The following is a 22991-nucleotide window of genomic DNA, read 5'->3' as shown; positions in this document are numbered from 1 at the left end:
AGACACCTGCAAACATCTAAGAGTGGCTGGAATTAGGACTTACAGGTATTGTTGCGACTTACTTGGCTTTATAAATTCTCCTTGCAGCCTTATTCACACATACCACTTGGGAAAGCTGCGTGCAGCAGGTTGTGTTCTTGTTTTAGCAGTGTTTAAATTCATCTGGTATCTCTTTCTCCCTAAGTGCAGGTAGATACACACTCTTGAGTGAATAGGATATGCTCCACTTGTGAAGTGTAGAAGCAGGTCAATAGACAACTTTCAAAAGGAACCATTTAGGATAATTAAGCAGCACATACACACCAGCAAGAGTTTATTTTGTATTGGAAGGCATGTGGTTAGGGAAACAATAGCAGTTTTTTCCCTGGAGAATGTTAATTAAATTGAACACCCTGGAAAACTGAACTATTCTTACCACAAATCTATAAATCAAACTGTTCTGTTTGCTTAATATAATGCTTTGCTATTCTAGTCACACTGAAGTGGGCCAGCCGCACAATGCCAAGATATTTCCATGATGAGCACATTAGAAACACTGATTGACTATAGATCTTATGGATGTAAGGCCAAACCCTTATCTCATTTACTCCAGAATAACTAAGATCAAAATCTGGCCCACGCTGTTCAGATTAGTACATAAATAACATGAAAGGTTCATGAGCTCTCTAGCAGATGCATTATGTACTTATTATTTGTACTGTAGAAGTCCCTGGCAGCTCCAGTAACGGACCGGGACTTTGCCGTGCTAAATGTTGTACAAATACAGAGCAAAAAGGATTTGTCTTTCTGGTTTGCCAAACTAGCTTGAAAATACCTGTGAGCAGATATTCACCTCCCCGACTTATCTCACTTGAACAAGAGCTCAACACGCTCTGCCAGAGGGTACCAGAGGGCAGGCATTAGCCGGGTGGTCTACTTGGTCCCCTCTTCTCAGAGGCTAAAGGGGCTCTTTTCATTAAGAGGTATTCTAACTCCGAAGCTCATATTGCCAGTTTTTACGCCCTGGGGGGGGGCAAATTTTCAGCTGGCGTGAACCAAATTTCCCAACCAGACTGGGGATTTGGGGATTGGGCCAGCTTGGTAGCAGTCCCTGAGAGCATCACCCCCAGCAGGGGTCGGCGCCGTGGTGGGACTTCAGCTGCCACTCAGATCTGTATCACAGGCCACGTCAAAATATGCTGCACGCATGGGAGCCGGTGTTCCTGTTCACCTCCTTGCAAAACTCTGGGTTGATCCCAAACCTAGTGAATTTTTTTCACGTTTTCTTGAGTGGGCTGTGACTCAGGTTCCCATGGAAAACCCTTGCCTCTCCCATTACCCGCAGTTGTTACTCATTGGAAGAAAGGTCATTTTAGTTCCAGGCTCCCAACTTGCTATCTATACCTCACTTAGATGCTGAATAGAATTTAAATAAGGAAAAGATCCAAAATTTCAGGTTCTGAAAGGAGTTTTGCGTGTGCCGAGGAAACAAGTTTAATATCAGGCTCCGTGTTCTGCAAAAGTAATGCACGTGAGTGAGCGTGTGTCCCTGAGACGGTGGAAAGCTTGGGGAATGGTCACGTACAGAGAAATGAAGGAGCCACACCAACCTTCACATGGGTAAATTGCTGGCTGCACAGATCAGCTGTGGATCAGTATCACTGGAAGAGGTTCTCCTTAAATGGAAATGGTCCAAGAGATGCATAATTGGTAACGGTCTTGGTGGTATACAGAAGATTTTCTGTGCCATGTATGGATCACAGAGCCTGTATCAGTCAGCAGCACAAAAATAAAGCAACCTAGACTCAAATAGCCGTAGGAATGTAGAATCAGGAGGACATACTTGTACCCTGAGCGCCTTAAACTCACCAGTGGCATGTCTGCTCAAAGGAGTCTCACTACGAGGTCACCTGCGTGGCATCCCAGCAGTGAACGTAAAGGCTTCTGACACCGGTCATGACACAAGGCAGCCTCATTTATCACAACGTGTAAGTCCTGCTTATTGAAAAATTGAAAAAAGGTGACTTCTTCCACTTGTCTCAGCATGACAGCTAAAAGCTCTGCACAAATTTGTGCATCCTTTTCCAGGCAAAGCTGGCTCACTGTCTTCCCATCATTCCTCATCCCTGGGCCAGGAACAGAAAGGTTTCTAACGTTTGACCATTCAGAAGAGCAATCTCACCTTGAATTAATAACTCCGCGGTGACAATGGATAGGCAGAAAAAGACAGATATTTTGTATCACCCTAAAAAACTAAGAAAAAGTGACAATGTGGAACACGGGCTATAAATATATGCACACCTCTTTCACAATTTACTGATCTTCATGTGTAAGATAAAATGTAAAATCTGTATTTTAGAGCATGTAGATATAGTGGTCCTTAATGTAGAGCTCAAATACGCTACATACACCCACTGGAATGGTTTAGCTGCTACTGGATTGCAGTTATTTCTTGTAAAAAAAAAAAAAAAAGACAATTCCTCAGCATTAAAGTACTGTCACGAGATGCACATAGCTGAAACTTTCCAAAACATGTAATTTAGCCTTTTTAAGGGAGCTATTTTTAATTCTGTCGTGTATTAATGCTTTGGGCTTTCTCACAAGATTTGCAGAAGTGTGTTATATTAAGGGAAAGGTCTGGTATAAACCACAGTTGTTCAGCAGGCCGTCAGTCACATTACAGGAAAAAATGAGCACTTCTTTCATTCTTGCGTTTGACCCCTCCAACATGGCATTGTCCCCACTAATGAGCTGAACATTTTTGCCGATTTGTTATATGTAGAAAATATAGAAGGAATGAAACCCATCTGTATAATTTATTCATTGATTTGGACTCGAATCGGAGTGTTTTCTAAGTAGCTCTTGTCTGTGTGCATGTGTGTGAGAGAGAGAGAATAGCTCATCAGCCACGAAAAAGTCTTAAACTTACCTGCTTGAAATATTTAAGAATAATAGAAAATACCCTGAATTTCCTCGTGTGCCACCCAGCAGCCATTTCAGAAATGGTGGCTGCTTTTGTCAAGTAAGGGACACCGGTCTGAGCCCTATATTTGTGGTAAGATCACCAGATCATTTTTTAGGGAGGTCTCCCGATAATCCCGATAAACCAAAAGTTTAAAAAAAAATTTAAAAAAATCAAGGAAGGCCGTAAAGCTGCAATAAAATAAAGCAAACTCAAACACACTTTATGTCCCCTGCTTAGTGCTGGAAAAATACAACATGACAGTGGTTCTGTGGCTCCCATCTGATTGCCACTTTCTGTAAAACATTTTTAATTTAGAAGGGAGTCGTGGTTTCCACCCTGAGCTCTTCAAAACACCACTGGTTCCAAGTCACCTGTTAAAAATCTGTTTTCCTTTAAGCTACCCAAGGGCCTATCTCTTTCAGACGCAAAGTAACCTTGGGAAGGATTTGTTTTTAAACAATTGCTTTCAGCCTGTTTGAGTTTCTTTTTCACATCTCCAGCCACTGTGGATGTTTGGTCCGGGATCCAAGGGCTGTACAAAGCCTTCCACACAAACAGCCCCGCCTGCGCAAGCGGGACAGCAGCTCCTTCCGCGCTTTACTCTGAATGAAGGAGGGAGGTGTGTGTGAGCCAAGTTTCTGGAGGGGTGAAGGCCTGCATGTACCTCCCAAACTTTCCGCTCACACAGCCGCTTTCTGGCCGGGAAGTGCAAAGGCAGAGCTGCTGAACAGTGCCCCCCGCTCTGCAGAGACCCTCCGGTTTGTCCTTCCAGCACTCTGGTGCCAAACCTTACGTGATCCAAATGAAAGAAAGGGAGAAAAAGATCTAAAAAACCTGTGAGAACAAATTAAACCATGGACAATATATTACACTCGGCAAATCAGAGTAATGGTCTGGTAGAATGGAAAAGGGGATCCCCCAGAAACCCTTCTTTCTTGAGGAGTTGAACATTAACGAGCTGACCAGGTCTGAGATAAGTCAAAGACTTTTTCTCCATTCTGCAGCTTCCCCCCCCCTCCCGGCTGAGTACTGGTGGCAACAGATTAACAGGTCACCGGACTGGGTCTGAGAATTGCTGCCAATTACCTCGTCTCTGCTTGTTGCACTACAGTCTAATGGCATCATTTAACATGCACTCCTCTCCCAACACCCCAGCTGGTGACACCCAATAAAAAGCGTGATTGATAGAGAAGTCTGCCTGGGTACACCCAGGGAGGGGGGAGCGGGCCTTATCATTTCAGGGGTAAACGTCCTTTTAGCTTCTTCCCCATCCAGACAGCGTGGCCAGGAGATGTGGAGCCCTCCGGCCATCCAGCCTGCTCAGCCGGGGAGCAAGGGGAGAAGTGGGGCCGAGCCCCGCCGGTGACAGCGGCCCCGGCCCGTCGCCCCCCTCCCGCACCGGCTGCGAGTCGCTGGGTTGGAGCCGCTGCCGTTCCCCCTCAGACAGCAGTTACGGCGAGAAACATCTGAATCAACACAGCATCGTTTACTTAAAGAATTGACAGCCCTTCCACTTGAACTGGTTTAAATTAGTCGACGCCACATTCTTTTCCTCCTGTGTGTTTTGTTTTCTGCCTGTTTTTTTTTTCCTTTTAAATAGGAATATATAATTGCAGTAATTCACCCAGCTGAATGCGAAACAGCTCAGTGGGGGAGCGGGGGAGAGAAAGAAGGGGCTGAGCGAGGGAGGTGAGCACCTTGCGCTGGAGGCTGCGGAGGGCTCCGCAGGTGCGGAGGGCGCCGGCCTCCACCGGGAAGGGGCTGTGGGGCGGACTCCGTGAGCTTCCGTCCCAGCCCACGCATCCCTCGGGTGAAGGGTGGCTGCGGGAGGGCCGGGGGGGGTGCGGGCGGGTCCTGGCTCCCTCCGCAGCGGCGCATCCCGGGGCGGGCAGGAGCCGGGGGGCCGACCGGGCCCCGGCAGGGCTGGGCAGCGTTCCCTTGCCCTGGCTTCCTCACCGGGACTTACCTTCCGGACATGTGCAGATGGAAAAGCGGGGACATTAAAATCAAATTACGTACATGTATAGAGACAGAGCCCTTCGTTGGCAGCAGGACGGATTAAACGGAGCAGCTCGGGAAACCTCCTGTATGAATATTTCATGTCAAATGATGCGATCCCCCCCCGAAGGTACAAGAGCCCTCCTTAATTAAACTGGTGTAAACGTTGCCTTTTACTCCTGTTTTCATTTAAGTCACGGGGCTGAGCGGGGAGACTGCCCGAGTTTTACCCTTATACCCCAAAACGAAGAAGCGGTCCCGTCCCGCGGGAGGGGGGACCCGGCGGGGCTGCGGGTCCCCAGCGCTGGGTGCACCCGCGGGGCCGGGGAGCCCGGGGAGATGCGGGGCCCGAAGGTCGGGAGGGACGAAGCTCCCGGGAGGGCAGAGGAGGGCAGCTGCCGAGGAGAGGGACCATCTCTGCTCCGGCATCTGCCGGCCCCGCGTCCTGCCGCCGCGCATCTCCATCCTTTCCCCGCTGTCCCCCCGCCGCGCATCTCCACCTTTTCCCCGCTGTCCCCCCAGCAAAGAGGGGGCGAGAGAAGGTTGGCAGAGGGTGTCCCTACCCCTTTTGCTGCCGCCCAGCTCAGGGCCACCCCCTGCCCATCTTTTAGCCCGTGCGCAGGGCGGAAAAGGCACCAGAAAGTCTCTTCCCGGCAGAGCTGCCCCCAGGCTGCGCTTTTGCCCACCGACGGCGGTGTCGGGGGGCTGCGCCCCTCTCCCGGCTGCTTCTGGGCGCCGGGGGAGGCTGGCGGGTCCCCGTCGGGGCACCCGGGGCTGAGCCGCCGGCAAACTTTGATCTGCAGCTGCAGCAGTTTCCATGGCAATGCGCGGGGTGGCAGCGGGAGGGTGGTCCCCGCAACGGAGGGGACGCGGCTGCCCACCCCGGGCAGCCCCTCGTCTCCGTGCCTGTCCTCCCCAGCCCGGGATCGGGCCCCTGGGCAAGAGAAACATCCTCCGGGGAGAGGAAAGAGGCCCCCCCGCCGCGGGGCCGCCCTGCCCCCCGGTGCTCGGCGCTGCACAGGCAGAACCGCTCCGGCCGCCCGGGCAGGACTCTCCGTTTGGCCGAACTCTTTGGGGGTCGCCTTGATTTGTCAGGGAAAAAGGACAGAACCGACCGACCCCAACCTCTCAGGACTTCGCCGCAATGGTGGAAAGAAAGCGGATTTCCGAAAGCCCTTGACTCTCCCAAAGGCAAATTGGCGTGAATCTCCCAGACGGTCCGACGCTGAACTCACGACCCTTCCCCATACTCCCTCTGACAATGTCCCTGCGACACTTAAATTCAGTCCCGCACTGCGACCTTGGCTTCTCCTTCCACATATGACATCTCTCTCTCTCTTTCTTCCCTCCTTTCTTTCTTTCTTCCTCCCTTTCTTCCTTTATTCCTTCCTTCCTTCCTTCCTTCCTTCCTTTCTTCCTTAATTTTTTCTTTTTTCTTCTTTTCTTTTGCCTTCTTCCTTTCTTTTTCTTTCTGTTTTCTGACTCTTTCTTTTTTCTTTCTTCTTACTTTCTTTTTTCTCTTTCTTCTTCCTTTCCCTCTTTCTTTCTTTCTCTGTCTTTTTTCTTTCTCTTTTTTCCCCCTATTTCTCTCTTTCTCATTCTTTCGCTCTTCATTTCTTTTTCTCTTTCTTTTTCTCTCTTTTTCTTCCGTACAGATTTTAGTCAGGGCTGTAGCGAGGATCCGGATTCCTATTACTTTGCGTTCCCCGGGAATTAAAATAAAATAAAGTTATTCATATGAAAAGAACCTTTCGCGTTTTATTTGAACAGCCGCTACTCTTCCAAATCCCGTCTTCCTCCTCCGTCCCTTTTTCATGACTCCGAGAAGGGTCATTTGGCAGCCCACGGGCAAGCAGGTACGGTTCGGGCTTACAGACCGCTTCAAAAAGGCAAAGTGTTTGCCGGGACAGGGGGGGTGACACGGGAGATGAGTGTCTGGAAAAGGCTGTACAATCACGTTTGGATCCTAAACATCCCATCACAGAAAACGTCTCCTCTTGACATACATATGCCAAATAAAATAGCCGTGATCGTGCGGATTAGAAATGAGATCACAGAAGAGTTTATCTGGGAATATCTCACTCTCGCAACCCACAAGAATGCACTTTCTTTCCTGCCTCTGATACCAACTTGCTGATCTAAAGATAAAATAACAGCCGTGGCTGTATTCTCCGGCCTTATGGAGAAAGTCAGGACTTCGCGCTTTCTGTGAACACAACAAAACCACAAAAAGGGTGTTCAAATACTGATAAAGCCGTGAGTGAAACCCACAAAAACACGGGAATTCAGCAACTTCTTACTACGTGGAGGCTTGGATCGGCTGCCGCATCCAGAGGTTCGGGACTTGACAGATGAGTTTCCACATCTTATCTGAGCTTGTTTTGGGGACCAGGTCACCAACACGCGTTCAGTCAACACTTTCACTCGAGGACTGAAATTGTTTTGAATTCCTCCTGCCTTTTTTTTTTTAAACTTTTAAAATAATTAAAAAAACCCCTCACAATTATATAAGAGGAAGGAGGAGGGGAAAAAAAAAAGGTTAAAAAAAAGCGGGTGAAGCCGAGCATCGCAGCTCTCTCGAGCTGTTCCTTTCCTGCCTGGGAATCGCTGAGACTTTCCAGAGCTCCGTGTGTCAGGCGGGGGGGAGCGGAGCTTGGAAAGAAGGGGCCACCGGTTTGTCCTCTCCTTTCCAGGTAATCCCAAGCAAGAGGCTGGTTAAGACCCTGTTTTCCTGGTGGGGCTGCGGGGCGGCTTTCTATCCTTCCCCCCCCCCCGACTTCTAGTCCCCAACGAATGTTTTCAGGCACGGCAGGAAGCAGGGAGATCCCCCGCTCCCACTTTATGGCCAGGTTGTAAACGCCTCGCGGAGGTTTACTCACACTCAAACGGTTAATTAAGAAAACATTAAGGGTCCGGCTTAAACCAACAAAAGCCTGGCAGCTCCGAGCCGGGTTCCTACTCGCACACGGCGGCTGCGAGCCCCCCTCCCCGCCCGGAGACGCCGTCCCTCCATCCCTTCCTGACCTCCGCCTGCCAGCCCTCATCCTTCTCCTACCGAGCATCCAGCCTCTTATGGGGCTGCTGCTTCTCCTCTCCCCTCCCTTCCAAGGGGAATCGGCACCCAGCGTCCAAATCCTTTCCCGCTCCCTCCCTCACTCCCGCCTCGGACCAAACTCAGCCGGGACTGGATGGTGTGGGTTTTTTTGGAACAGCCTCCCCAGAATGGCAAAGGAAACAGGGACACCCGCGGGAGGGTGTCATCGGATCTGGGTGGAGAGCATCGCGGGGGGTGTGGGGTGATGTCCCCGCCTCTGCCCGGCCGGACCCCACCACCCCGAGCAAAGGACCAAGGCGTTTCTACCTGTCCGGGACACAACGGGACGGGTTTCTTCCCATCTCCCAGGGATGGTACAACCATGAGCGAGAGGACTGTGTGCCCTGAGAGCTCCTTTGCTTCCCCCAGCTCCTACCTCTGCCTGCTCCTCATTATTTAACTGTCCCAGGGAAAAAAAATCGGTCAGTTTTCCTGACCGTCCAGCTTTAAGAAAGAAAGAAGTATCAATACGGAGGAGGCGACGTGCAAAGCACTGGTGAAAATGCGTGGACTTTGTTTTAAGACATCAAAAGGGAAAGACAGAAAAGGATGGACACTACCTTCCAACACACTTTAGTTAGCTGGTGACAAAAACTCCGGGCATGCACTGAATGCGTAATTACCCCCAACTGAAAATTCCCTATCTAATTTGATATTTGGTGCTCAGCAGAAGCTAGCCTTCGTAAATAATATACAAAGTAAGAAACCTAATCCAGCAGGCTAGAATGTTTAATTCATCATTATGCGAGCTAATTGGAAGGTGATTATATGGTAATTGCTCATTAGTGGTGTATATTTATCGCTGTACCTTATGTCAAGGCCATGGGAATTGTGTAGAGTCTGTTCTCTCATTTCAAGGATCAGTTTCAGAAGCAGGAGCAAAGCGGGCGAGATCAAGTTCTTCCTGACGTCAGGTCCAGCCGTGGGCGATGGAGAGCGCGTCTATAAATGCTCGCCCGGAGCCCCCGCAGCATCCAGGGCTCCGGCCGGGCCGTGCGGGGGACAAGGGGCTCCCGAGGCAGCAGGGCCGAGCAGCCCCACAGCGGGGAGGAGAAGGAAGAGGAGGAGGAGGAGGAGGAAGCGGCAGAGCCCGAGCCCGCTTTGCCTGCTCCCGGGCCGGGGAAGCCACCTGCGAGGCGGGCTGAACCCCGGCGGGGAGCGGTCGCCCACTCCGCGCCTTGCGGGGGGGACCCAGGGAGCTGGGGCGACCACGGTCCCCCTTTCCGGGGGAAGAGGGGGCTACCGGTGGGGTTCCCTCACCGCCGACGGCTCCCTTTCCCTGCAACAGGCGCTAATTGCAAAAGGCCAATTAAAGGCGAGCGAGGGAAGGTGATTAATGGCCCTTTCGCTTTCAAGCGTGGATCACGGCCTGGGCTCTCCCGGCGGGGCGAGTGTCCCACCAGGAGAAGGGCTGGCGAGGAGAGAGGTTACGGCTCGGGGTCAGGAGGTTCTCTAAACTCCCGCGGCCCCCTCGCAGCGGGACCCTTTGGAGGAGTAAATCAGTCGCTGTATTAGCTGGGAGCGGTGATGGACCGCTGATGGACGCCGGGAGAATCCCGTTTATCAGGGAATCCGGTCTGGCAGGAGCTGCTTCGCCTATTTCCTACGAGGCAGGCAAGATAGGCGGTGTGCTAATTAGCGGGGGGACCGCTAATTTCCGCCAAGCCCTCCGAAGTAACAACGCGATCCATCAAAGCGGGGGGGGGGGAGGTAAATAAACAATTTTTCGAAACACGACAAGGCTCCGAAGACCTCACCCTTGGCCGAATGGCAAAAAGAGGGGTGCGTCGGTGCCTGTTTGCGGGGGGGGATGTCAGTCACACGGCGTGGCCGCCCGTGGGACGCGGCCACGGAGGGGCTGGGAGCCGCCGGCTTTGTTCGAGGGGAAAGGGTTAAAAATCCAAGGCGAGAGGGGCTAGATCCTGGGCGCGGAGCCGGGAGTGAAAAGCGTGGAGTTGCGGCGGGGTCAGGCTGCGGCCGGTGCGATCAGCGAGGCAGCGCGCACGGCTCCGCACCCGCGGGCGGCCCCCGCGCAGCGCTGCCGGCGGGAAGGGCCCTGGAAAGGACCCGGTGGGAGTCTGGGGGGGGGTCTCGGCCCGGCCCGCAGCCCCCTGCCCAGCCCCTGGCTCCACCTGGCCAAATCCCCGGCGAGGCGCGGAGAGCAGCGGATTTTCCGCGGGGGCGTCCGGTGGGGAGGGAGGAGGGGGCAGCAGGCCTCCGGCAGCCGGCACCGAGATTTCCTTCGAAAGAGCAGTAAAAATCCGCCCGACTCTGCAATTCGCCACCCAAAATACACCCTCCCTCCCCCACCCCTCTCAGTTATTTAATATAAAATGTATTTTTAAACACCCGCTCGGATAGCATCTCGCCAATATTTATATTTCCACGTTGCCTGGCATCCACTGTCCCACATTAGACTCTGCCTCTCTCTCTCCCTCTCTCTAATCCTGCCACTTTAAATAGATGAATTAATAAAGCAAATGAGGGTCTAATAAGCTGACTGTCCTGCCTATTGAGGCAGGGGGAGAGAGACTAGAAAGTGCGCCAAATTTGTTTGCAGTGGATCAAGGCTAGCCGCCTTTGCTTCACTTTCTTTATCTTAATTCCGACTTGAAAAGATATAATTATCTAGTTTGAACAGAGCTGCTATCAAATCCTTCTCTAGGCAAGGCAGGGGAGAGCTGGAGTGGATTGCAGTGTTCTGAGCCGCTTGGTGCAGCCGGAGATAGGGAGTAATGAAGTTGTGGAGTCCTGAGATACAAAGGGCATTAACCTCATTAGCATGAAACCTTTTCTTCTAACCATTGTGGGACCCTTTCAGACTCCTAATCCCCCCTATTTTCAAAGCTTGGTTTGTAATAAAGCTTTTAGGGTTTTTTTTTCAAAGCTAATGGCATTCTCTGAAGATTTTATTGCTGTTACGCTACATAGGACGCTTAATTTTTTTTCCCTCTCTCCCTCTCTTCCCTCACGGTTTAAAAAAAAAAAGGGGGGGGGCTAAAAAAAAAAGTATATGGTTCCTGCAGAAATAAGCTTTTTATCAAGATGGGAAACAATTTCTAGAAAGGCCCAAGTCTGCTGTTCAGCCGCGATCCGTTTAATGTTTGCCCATTTGCATGGGTTTGAAGTGGAGCGCAAGCCAAGTTGGGCGAGTTAAGGTGAAATGCGCGCCCTGCTTGGTTTCAAGATCTGCACCATCAGCTGTTCGAGGAGGGGGGAAAACGCCACGAGAAGTTTACCTTGGGAATAGCTCCACTAAATAATTAGCCGAGGTTTAAATGGAAGGGACTGCATTGCGACATGCGTCCTAACCCTGCCTGGGCCTCTCTCATATTTGTAGCCCCAGTGAATGGAAAGTCACCGGGATTGTATAAGGAGCGATGTTAAAAAAAAAAAAAATCGGATTTTTAAAAAAACCCATAAATTTACATAGTACCCGATAGAGCCAACACGTGCACAGAATGTCTAATCTTAACTTTTCAAGGCAGGATGTTTAACAAAGCTCGTATTTTCGCGATGCATTGTAACTTCGCCTTATCACAGTGTAAAGGGTAGTCAGATTGTCCTAAATTATGTCCAACTAGCCCCCCTGGATCCACGGATTAAGAGATTAAAGGAGACCACTGGGCAATGCCTCCTCTTTCCCCTTCATATTCCTGGTATGATAATTGCCTAAACTGATTTGCACTTTCACAAAAGCTTGCAGGATTCTTTGTAGCTCGAACAGAGCAGACGAGGTTTCTCTATCAATGGAAATAAAACTGATTAATGCAGTCTATCAGGCTAAGGAGCAAATGAAGCATGAAAAAACAACTGTGTACCCCCAGAAAACCAGCTAGTTTCCTCAAGGACCCAGAGCAAACTTTTTTTTTTTCCCTTTTTTTTTTTTCTTTCCTTGCCTCCACGTCTTCAATGTCAGAGTTTTCACCCTGTGCCCGGGATCGCTCCCTGAGAGCAGCAGCCGGGGCTCAGGACCCGCTCGACTTGGCGAGGGAATTTAAAAGACGGGGGGGAAAAAAAAAAAATCCTCTCCCTTTAAATAAAATACCTATTTTTGCCAAGGAAAGCCCCTCTCCCTCTCAGCGGAGTGCGGCCGCTGCGCACCATTTTCACCCTCCCATTACAAGCCGGTTCGCACTTGAGTTTCTAACCAGGGAAGGGGTTGGGGTTGTTGGTTTTGGTTTGCTTTTTTTTTTTTTTTAAAAAGGTATTTATTTACAGCAAGTGGGTCTCTGCGGCTTATTTTTAGAGGTCTATTTACCAGGCAGTGAATTCATTAAGAAAACGCGCTTATGGCCGCAGGAATGCGCGGCGCGGCCGGGGGAGCGCAGGCTCCCGACCGCAGGGGTTCAGCAGCTAAAAACAAGGTGGGATATTGGGGGGGGGGGGGGGCGGGGAACGATCCGTTTCCCAGAAATTTTTGGGGGGAAGGGGAAAATATATTGCTTAAAAATTTAGGGCATATTGATAAATCTTTATTGACAAAATATTGACAATGACATACTTCTTGGAAGTATATAGTGTGTTAGAATTCTAACAAATTAAACACAAAACACAAAAATATTTACATTCTGGTATAGAAGACATGAAGGAAACATTTGTCACTTTTTTTTTAGTAGCTCTATGATTTCGGAATATTATAAGGTCAGTGCTTGAAAATTGCCCCAATGAAAATGGCCATTAGAAAAAAAAAATATTTAAAAAAAAAATAAAAATCAATCCGTGATTTTAAGTCCCTTTTCTCTGGGTCCTCCCAGCCTGGGAGGTGTCCCCACCGCCAAACCTGGTCGCTGGGTTTGCGCTTTATTAATCTTAAAAAATAATCATCATCCGGTTTTGCAATGGGGATACAATTTGGGGGGGGGGGGGGGGGGGAGGGAGGGAGGGGGGAATAATTTGATTTAATTTTTTTTTTTTTTGGCAGCAAAAGTTACGACCAGCCCTAAACACCCCCCCACCCCCTTTCCCTCCCGTCCCTCCCCTGCCCCACCGTGTTTGTCCATCCGGAAGGAACACTATGCTTTGTTACCGCTACTTCATTTAGCTTTCACAAACACTTTGACGCCAGAAGTTATCATAAAATGTTTACAGACTGCACATTTCTCGTAAAATAAAATTAAAAAGCACACAGAACCTGTCTTAAAGGGAAAAAAATTACAATTCATTTCTGTCTTTAGGAACCGGGGTAATTTTTTTCCGTTTTTTTCTTTTTTTTCCTTTTTTTTTTTTTTTTTTTTTTTTTGCCCAGACGGCTTTACACATGCAATTCAAGTTTCTGAAACAGGTGTGGGTTTTGGCTGCTCATGGAAATTTCTCTTTCAAAGACGGAAAAAACTGTGAAGTGCAAAATGTCCTGCAAGGTGGTAATTTTTCTGGTTTGGTTGGGGTTGGTTAATTTTTTGTTTGTTTGTTTGTTTTTCTTTTTTTTAAGATTTTTTTTCAAGATTTTTTTTTTTTAATTTTTTGACGTTACGCTTTTAAAAGTGGACTGCGAGAAACGGAATACCTGTCAATCACCTCGTCCCGGTGTTTTTGGCTCTGATTGACAGATCCCCCTTGCCAGAGCGGTGCCGGCAGTGCCACAGTTCGGATCTCTCGCTCGCTCCCAGCTGCCCTCCCAGGCGGGAATCGCGTTTTTTGATGAAGATCTCCGTGTCCCTTCCCCGCACCGCCACGCCGCGGATGTGGGGGGGGTGGGGGGGTGTGAGCCTTTAACACTTTCTGTTGGTGGGGTGCCTGGCTTTGAAAAGTCCCAAAGTGCCAGTTTTTTAATCGTCCGACGTGACGTCGATTTCCTCTGGACTGGCTTGTTTGGTGGCGATTCTCCACCGGTTAATGTGATGAGTCCCTTTTTTCTTCTGTTGTGAGTCTGAGCCTTCCTCTTCCAACTTTTGCCGCTTGAACTTTGTCCGTCTGTTCTGAAACCATACTTTTACCTGCGGGAGGGAAGGCACCGGCCGTTAGTCCCACGCCTGCCCGGACGCCGGTACTGCCCTCCGCCCGCTGCCCTGGACCTGCCGAGGGGCTCCGGGCTCTGCCTGCACCATGCCCTGCCTGCTTCTTGTCCTGCCTGCTCCATGTCCTGCTCTGGACGTGCCGAGGGGCTCCGGGCTCTTCCTGCTTCGTGCCCTGCCTGCACCGTGCTCTGCCTCCTTCATGTCCTGCCTGCACCATGCCCTGCCCGCACCGTGCCCTACCCATGTCCTGCCTACTCCGTGCCCTGCCTGCTCCAGGGGGGCGAGCGGAGCCGGGGCCCGTGTGCCACCACTGGGAAAGGCCCATTCTCGCTGACCCACGCCCACCAGGCGCCTCCAGCGCACCCACGCGTGTAGGAGCGGGCAGCCGCCGCGGTGCGTGTGCGCTCCACTCCCCGCAGCCGCGCAGGCGGGGAGGCACCATGTGCACACCTGGCGCAGGGGCGCGGATCTTCCGCGCACCAGGAGCCCCGCGCAAGACCCGCCAGGCAGCCCACGCGGGGGAAAACAGAGCTTGGCTGCGCGGCCGTGGGCTGTCAGCACGGCGGACGCGCCGTCGGGGTAGCCCGACCCCCGACCGGCAGCCCCGGGCCCGGCCCGGCGGGGGTAAGCGGAGCCAGGACATCGTCCCTCCTAACGGGGCGGCGGGATGGGGCCGGGAGGCGGTGAGGCGAGACCTTTTCCTCTTGGAAAAAGAGAGTAAAATGAAAGAAAAAGGCCCAAAACGAAAAACGTCCGGCGCCGCCCGCAGCCTCCCGCCGGGACGCGCCGTCCAGGAGCGATCGCGGTGCGGCGAATCCTGCAAGTGCCGCCGTAAATATCCCTCTGAATTTGTGCAGCGCCGAATAAATCTGACTTAACCATCCGGCAGCTGACTCCAGTGCTTTAATTACAGATAGTATTGATCTGGGAGCTATCTCCAGGGCTGGCCACACTCCTTGTAGCGGCCAAAGGTAAACATTATTTTTTTTTTTTAAAGCAGTTTAAACTCTGGTTCTGTCTGAAAGTGCCTGATAAAGGCCCCAGCAAGGGGGGAAAGGGGAACTGGAGCATTTTAATAAGCTGGTTTAACCCGCTTCGCTGCCTCCTCAGAACAGAGACCTGCCTGGCCGGACACACATCTCTGCTGCATTTTCATATTCTCCAAAAGTCCCCCATTAAAAAGCTGAGCGGGGAACAAGGGGTGAGTTTAATTTGCTTTTAGTTTGCTAATTGAAGGGGAGGACGGTTCATTTCTGCACGCTGATCTCCCAAAAGGGAGCTCATTTGTAGGGGACTGGGGGTTTGACATCCGGACAAAAGACCCCAACCAGCTTCGGAATCAAGCAGCACAAAGACCACCTTAAATACAGCTTTCCAGTGGAAATAAGCCTGTGACCGGTCCCTTGTTCGGAGAACCTCATAAAAGTGGCGATCCCTTTTTATTGTTTTGTTAGGAAGACATTTTAAAACAAAAGCTCCAACCTCTTTATTGCTTCCCCCACGAAAAGGAGTTAAAAAAAAAAAAAAAAGTGTTACAACTTAATCCGCCCAGAAAACGCTGTGTTTACTGGGAACTTTGAACTAGGCTGAGGCTGGGTATTTTGGCTCTTTTTTTTTTTTTTTTTTTTTAAGTACAGTGCCACATACTGTAGCAGAGACAATCCCCATCTGGAGCCCTGTCTCCACGAGTCTCCTGGAAGGGCACAAAACAAAAGCCCGACACAACAACAAACAACAACAACAAACAAACAACCCTCCCAAACCCCAGCCTTTCTTCCGGCGAGGAGAAAACCGCGTGAAAAACGCCCTCGCAGCGGGGCCGCCGGCCGTGGGTCCCCGCCGTCGGGGGGAACGCCGCGCCCGCCCCCGCTCCCCGCCGCCCCACGGGTGTCCGGCCTCGGAACCCGTCGAGACCCTCGCCCCGGGACAACCGGAGCAGAAACGTCGCTTAATCGTCCCTCCAGATAGGCGACCGAAATAGTCTCCGGTGCGGTTCTGGCCCGCAGCCAGCCAGCGGGGGGGCGGGAGGGGGGGATTCCTTGTAGTTAATAATTTCTCTGCTTTTATTTTTCATCTTTATGCCCTCCTGAACCGGCTCCTCATACCCCCGCTGCCGGACGCGGGGCTAGAAACGAGTGAAAAATCATCCGAGAAACTGTCTTTCTGCCGTAGGATCCAAAGGAGTGTGTGTGTGGGGGGGTGTCTCCCCTCCGCCTTTTGTTTTGGGGGCTTTTTCCCTAAACATTCAACTACTTCTGGCGGGTCACCCCAGTCCCACAGAGAAATGCCCAGGACCGTTTTTCATGTGCAGATCGCAAATCCCGCCGCTCTCCTTCCCGCTCGGGCCGGGGCTCCGGCCGGGTCCCTCCGGGGAGCCCCAAACCATGCCCCGACCCGCCCCCCCCGGCTCCCCACGCCCGCCCGCGGCCCCGCCGTGCCCGGCACAGGCCGTGGTTCTCACCAACGGCAGAAGGTTTTATAACACCCAGGCGAGGCGGGGGAACCCCTCACTCCGCTCCACCGGCTCGGGGCTGGAGGCCTAAAGACCCCCAGAATTTGCCCGTATTTTTTCCCCACATCTCCGGGTGGGTTTTCCCAAGGAGATCCCAGTACTTTCGCTTTCCCAACTGCCCGTTCCCTGCTTCCCCCTTACCTGAGTTTCCGTGAGGCTGAGGCTGTGTGCCAGCTGTTTTCTCTCTGCTCCTACTACATAATGGTTCTTCTCAAAGGCATGTTCCAGTCTCAGTAATTGGGATGGGGAGAAAGCTGTACGGATCCGTTTAGGTTTCCTGGCCAGTGCATTGTGCAATAGGAAGCTCTCCGGGCTGGTTTCATTCCCTGGGCAACAGGGTAAAACAGAGATTAGCAAAACACCTTCCCCGAACACATTCACGAAGACTTTTTTAGCGCAAGAATTTTTGTCTCCCACCATTAACCCGCAGGAGAAATCTCACTATAGTTTCTTTTTTATTTTCAGCGCCTTTTTTTGTATTAAATTTTCCTTCGACAAATAGGTGGAGGGAACGAGCAGGGGAAGGAGAGGACTGGGAGAAATTCAAATATTAAAACACAACCAGGGGAACACTACGGAGGGAAAAAAAAAAAAAAAAAAGCGATAGAATTGGCCAGAACCCGGCTGCGGTGTCTGCGGCTTCATCCCGCCGCTGCCCCCCTTCCCGTCGCCCACCGGCGGCCTCACATCTTTCCTTGTTTATTTGTTATTTACCCCCTCCCGGGGCGGCCAGCCGGGCAGCGGCGTTCGGTGCGGCAGCGGCCGAGCCCCCCCCGTCCCTCCCCGGCCGGCCGCCGCGCTCCGGCAGCCGCCAGCCCGCTCCCCCGGCCTCTCCCCGCTTCCCTCGCCCAAAACCCCGGCCGGGGCCCTTTCTCCTTCCGCTCGCCTTCGTTTTGCCCCTGTGCTCCCCGCAAAGGGGGCTCCCGCCGCCGCCGTGCCCCTTCCCGCTGCCCCGGCGGTGGGGGAACCGGCGGGGAAATAAAGAAACAAACTTCGGGAAAAGCCACGGGGCAGCCATCCCGGCCGGCCTGCTGGGGAGCCGGGGGTGGTGGGGGTCAAACGGGGCTTTTTGGTGGGTTTCTCCCCACCGGGTTGACCCTGTGCCGCTTCTCCGGGTCGGTCCTTCCAAGGTGGGAAAGCCACCGCGGGTCTCCCTGCCTAAGCGCATTAAAAATCGTTGCGGGAGGAGGGTGTGCTTGAAACCAGGCTGTGGCTCAACACCAGGACATTTCCGCCTTTCATCTACCGCTCTTTACCAATCGCCTGATGACTGCGGCAAATAATTTGGTGAGGCGAAACCTGTAATTTTATTCTGAGAGGGTAATAATCCATTTTGTGTCTCCGTCCGCCTGGCTTCGGAGGGAGCGACTCCTTTTCCAAACCGGGTGCAACGGCTCGGCTGCAGAAGGCCGGGGAAATGGATGTTGCAGGTGGTTTGTTTTCGTTCGGAAATAATAAATAAAAATACGGGGGAAATAAAGGCATATGGATGCCTCTGAAGGGAGGCTGATTTTTTTTTTTTTTTTTTTGGTGTGTGTATGTGTAAGGAAAGAGGCGGCAGCTGTACCCATTACGTGAGAAATCGGCTCACCCTTCGGAGAAGACGCTGCCGGTGGCAAAGGGTTAAACAAGGGGGATTTTATTGATTGTGCGCCATTGGATTTGGTTATTTTCCTTCAGCCGGTTCTTAATCGCTTGGCAGCTGGGAGCCCTTCCCTGCCCGTACGGAGGGAATCGCCCTCTGCCCCAGCCTGGCTCTCCCTCGCAGCCCCATCTCCCCGCTCTGCTCCAGTGCTGGAATTATTATTTGGGGTTTTTTTGCCTTCTCCTTTCTCTGAGGTTCGTTTCATTCCCCCCCACCACCCCCGTCCCCCCTAACCAGGAGAGCGGCCGAATTTGGTGCGGCGGCGGCGGCGGCTCCCCGCGGCCCCGGCAGCCCGGCCCCGGCGGGCACCGCCGCCTTCCTGGGGCAGCCTAAACCTCGCCGCCCCTCCATTCCCCTCTCTGCGGGGCGGCTTCCTTTTGGGCTCTCCTCAGTAGGTTTTAACCCACCGCAGCAAAAAAAAAAAAAAAAAAAATCCACCTTTTTTTTCCCCCCTGGTTTTAATCGGCGCGAGAAAGCCGCAGAAGTCCCAGCCGGCCTTGCCCCCCACCCCCCCCTCCTCCCAGGGAAACCAAAACAAACCGGGAAAAGCAGCAAAGCAAAACCGAGCCCAAACCCGTCGGCTCTGACAGCTCCTCAAGTTTGGCGGCGGGGAAGGGAGGCACAAAAGACCCTCGGCCCAACCCAGCCCAGCCGGCGGCTCCGGGTAGCGGCCGCCCGCGGTTCCCCCCGCATCCGCGGCCGCGGGGACCGGCCGGAGGATGGAGGGGTGGACGGGAGGGAGAAGAAAAGTTGCACGTACCTTGGAACCTGTGGCCCAGATACCGGTAGCGGTGTATTAGCCAGGGGTAGAAGGTGGAGGGGTCCCTTTGCTGCGAGGCGAAGAGCGGGTGCGTGGAGTGCGAAGCGGGCAGCGGGTGGGCGGCCAGGGCGTGGGGAGGGGGCACGGGGTGGACCGGCACGGCCGGGTTAGGCGGGTGGGAGACGGCCTCTGCAAAGACCAAGTCCGGGTTGGAGTAAACCCCCCTGCCAGTGGAGTGGAAGCCGTTGAGAAAAGGGTTCATCGGGCTGGAATTGGCATAGCTGAGCGCCGCCGGCCGGATAGGATCCTCGGAGCGAGACGCGGGCAAGGGGCTGTCTTTGGCCACCAGCGACTCGATGGTGAAACACCGCTTGGGTGTGGGCTGAAACATGCTGCCGCGGCGAGAGTCCCCGACCAAATCTCTGCCTGTCTCTCTCTGGTGCGCGGGAGGCGATCCGGGGAAGTTTGCAGCAGGGAGTGACTTGAGGAGGGATAGATACACACATAAATAGACAGGGGCTGGAGGAAAAGGAGGCAGCGGCAGCCAGCGGTACCCAAAAGGGAGACACACACACACACGCACCGCGCGCGCACACACACACACACTCACTCAAAAAAAAAAAAAAAAGTTGCTGGGAGAAGTTTCCCTCCTGCAAGGAAAAGGCGGTCGCCCCCCCCCCCCCCCTCCCTCCCTAAGTCCAAAGACAATCCATGGATGTGATCGGCCCCTTCACAAGTTGTGCAAACGATTTGTTAGTTCATGAGCCTAATTAGTGCTGGGATCACATAAACAGCTTCCTCTGAAGCCTGGTAAATGGCTTGATGATTGGTCGCTATTACTCGCCTTGAGGTTGAAGGGGGAGACTCTTTAAAGTGCGTCAGAGGGGAGGCGAGCGCCGGGCAGCGCCATCGGGAGGGATGGAGCGGCGCGGATCGGAGTGCGGCGGGAGCGCGCCTGCCAGCGCGGGGGGGAGCGCGGCGCCCCGCGCAGCCTCCTCCGCGCCGCTCCGCCCCCGCGCAGAGCTGGCCCCGCTCCGCCGCCGCCCGGCCACCAAGGTAGGGGGGGACGAAGGGCACGGGGGGGTGTGGGGGCTTATCGGGGGTGCGCGCATCTCGGGGGGGAGGGGGGTGGGGGGGAATTAGGGCTGCTCCGCCAGCGTGACACCCCTCTCCCTGCCACCTCTCGGGTGCTCTCAGCCCGGCGAGGTTACCTTGATCGGCCCCGGGGCGTCCGGGAGAGATGCCCCGCTTGGGAAAGGTTTCGTCCCGGTGAGAGAAAGGGTCGCCCTCCTCCTCCTCCTCCTCCGAACTTATTTATTCCCCCCTTGGCTCTTTCGCACTCCCCGCACCGCGCGGTGCGGAAAACAAAGCGAAGGGCAGTTGCATGATGCAAAGCTGGGACACGCCGGGCTCTCGCAGACGGGACAGGGGAGCAAGTCTCCGGTTCCAGCCTTGTCCGTATTTTCGCGATTACCTTTGGGTCCGGGGATGATTTTAGGGCTGAGTTCTCCTCCTCCCATTGGCTGGGGCTGCAGAATAATTATGATCACATCCTAATACTCTTGGCTGGTGCTTACTGTTTATTGGTAGTTAAGGATCTATTATCTATTCATCAGCCTCCCATTTTTGCCAATTACATTCTTCTAAAGTGAAGTACCAGCAGGTATTTTGCACATTTACAATTAATGATAAAAAATCTGGCGTACTTTAAATCTATTACGCCGCTGTGTAATTTATCTTAAAGATGCGGAATTGCTAATGTAAATTAATGTTTCTGTTGAACCAAGGGATGGGGGGAGTCTTAAAACCAGTCTAGCGTTTCTTTCCTTCGTTCCCGGACTTTGTTTTCTATTTTCTTTCCACTTTATACACAAAGAATCCGTTACTCCGCTGCATTAAAATATGCTAAAAAAAAAATCGCTGTCTAAACGGTCCTCGCTTCTTCCCAGTAAAGGGCGAGCAGAACTCTCTTCGCCTTCCCCGCTCTCTCATGAAAGTGCCTGTTTGCAGCTACCCGATATTTTTAACACAATACCAAACCGACGGACTAAATGGAAGTGACAAAACAGTCTTGGGCACGCAAGGATGCCGGGGTTCGTGCGCCTTTGTTCGGGGACGTGTTTTCCTTTGTGCACCCCGCGGTGTCTGCACTTTGTGGAGGGAGAAGTTCACTTTCCGTACGAAATGTAAATCTGTTCTCCAGGCGTTGGGCGTCTGTACGTATAGACATCCATAGCCACACGTGCGTACGATTGCAGAGACAAAGTGAGAGGGATGTTTGTACGGCGTAACTCAAGTCTCCTGACAGATTTTGCAGCGAGGTGCCGTTCTCCCAGGTCTCACATGTTTGAGAAAACCTCTCCTTGCCCGCAGACAGCCCGGGCACAGACGGGCTCCCGCCCCACTGCGCTGAGCTTGCCGCGGAGGGGAGAAAAGGCTTTCCCTCTAGCCCCACTCGTGTCCCTCGTGAATGGCTAGTATTTTAACTTTTTGAAGTCCCCTCGCCCCTTTTCCGTGCAACCTCTTCCCCCTCAACCGGCGGCAACGCTTTTCTCGCAGAGATCTGGGGGTTTTGACATGAGCGAGGCGGAGAAAGCGCCCTAAATACGAAGGGTGTTTGATGGGCTGATTTCGACAGGGGTCTTGGTTCCTGAGCACTGAAAAGGAAAAAGAAGGAGAAACTTCTTCTCCTAGGAAGAGCCGTGTCCTGCATCTGCGTATTTACACTTCCCCGGGACTGCAGAATGAATCTGAATTGGAAAAACTTCAACTCCTTTTTTCCTTCTTTTTTTTTTTTTTTTTTTTTTTTCCCCCCAGACATCCTGACATAATCACAGGGCTCCTTTGAAAACTGCATCAAGTAATTCAGCAGTTGGGGAGGGAGGAATTATATCCTTGTGGAAAAAAAAAAAAACCAAAACCCAAAAAAACCCAAAAACCAACACTCCACCGTCACACACGCAGCGCGGGGGATAACCCTCCAAAAAAGCTCGATAAATTTCTCTGGACCCTTTTTACGGCCGGGGAAATATTCTATACCTAAAATCCTTTAGCGAAGGGGGTCCCGTCGCTCCGGGGCTCCGCGGAGGAGGCTGCAGCTGCGGCGGGGAGCTCTGCTGCCTCTGCCAAGTCCGATTTCGCCCGGAAAAGCGGGATTTCTCGGCCGCAGCGACCTGGAGGTCCCCGCGCCTCACCGAGCCCTGTTGGCTCTCTGTGCCTACATGCAGACATATAGATATCGATGGGTATAGATATACGTGTGTGTGCGCGGGTACATACGGGCAGAGAAACCGCAAATAGAGCCCCAGGAGCACCGTCTCTCTCTGGGTTTTGTCGTAGAGAAAATAGGCCGGGGACAGTCAGAACAAAAACCAAGGGGACTCGGGATGGGATTTCCCAGTATTTTCCGCTTCCCCTTAAATTTCTGTATCGCTCTCCCGCTCGCCGCCGTGGCCGTTTCGCAGCCCACGGCCCGTGGAGAGCCGGTGCCCGGCGCTGCCCCGTCCGGGGCCGTTTCGCTCCAGCCCGGGCTGCTCCGGGAGCATCTCCCAAAGCTCCTCTCCTGAACTTTTCCTACCCAGCGTCTTGACAGGCTGCTCTCGCTTGTCCTCTTGGCGTCTACAAGGAGAAAATCTGGCAGGGGCTCCCTTCCCAGCAATCCCCGATCTGCTCCAAGCGCACTTAGAGGCAGCCTCTCTCGGAGGGAGGGGTGCGCTACATTCGCAGTCAAATTACATGGCTGGCCTCAAAGGCACTAGCTTCGGATTTCCAAACTAATACTCATCTTTTAAAAGCCGAGCCAAGAAGAAAATGCGAGGAAGGCCTCAGATGCGGGAGACCTCGGGGTAAGACGGTTGTTTACGGGCTGATCCAGCCTGAACTTTCGCGGGTGGGGAGATGGCGGTGAGGGAAGTTTCAGCCTCCCCTTAACTTTGTTTTCCAGGCGGGATACGTCTCCCCCTTCTCTCTCCGGTACCGGGGATCCGTGCCCACAGCGGGGAGGAGAGGTGTCCCAGGCAGGTCGTGTCTGGAGGGGGGGCTGCGTGAGTTAAAGGAGCGGGTGAAATGCATAATTTAATTC

At 52.9% G+C, this 22991-nt stretch overlaps 1 protein-coding gene across 3 annotated transcripts; it reads right to left on the bottom strand.

Annotated features, from left to right (window-relative positions):
- Positions 1-13286: 13286 nt before the first annotated feature.
- On the bottom strand, positions 13287-20258 carry EMX2 (empty spiracles homeobox 2). Of its 3 annotated transcripts, XM_054206209.1 has the most exons (4): positions 20122-20258; positions 18911-19391; positions 16647-16831; positions 13287-13972 (listed from the first exon to the last, which is right to left on the bottom strand). In XM_054206209.1, exons 2-4 carry the CDS (start codon positions 19299-19301, stop codon positions 13805-13807), a joined length of 744 nt encoding a protein of 247 aa, XP_054062184.1. In that variant the 5' UTR covers positions 19302-19391; positions 20122-20258; the 3' UTR covers positions 13287-13804. The 3 variants fall into 3 exon arrangements, with proteins under 3 accessions (XP_054062184.1, XP_054062183.1, XP_054062185.1); XM_054206208.1 differs by lacking the exon at positions 20122-20258 and having other exon boundaries at positions 18911-19543; XM_054206210.1 differs by lacking the exons at positions 16647-16831; positions 20122-20258 and having other exon boundaries at positions 13869-13972; positions 18911-19543.
- Positions 20259-22991: the final 2733 nt, after the last annotated feature.

This window comes from Rissa tridactyla, chromosome 6 (genome assembly GCF_028500815.1).
Source record: "Rissa tridactyla isolate bRisTri1 chromosome 6, bRisTri1.patW.cur.20221130, whole genome shotgun sequence".
In the NCBI taxonomy this organism is placed as follows: domain Eukaryota; kingdom Metazoa; phylum Chordata; class Aves; order Charadriiformes; family Laridae; genus Rissa; species Rissa tridactyla.
Note: the sequence above shows the minus strand (reverse complement) of the source record. Positions and strands in the feature narration are given on the sequence as shown.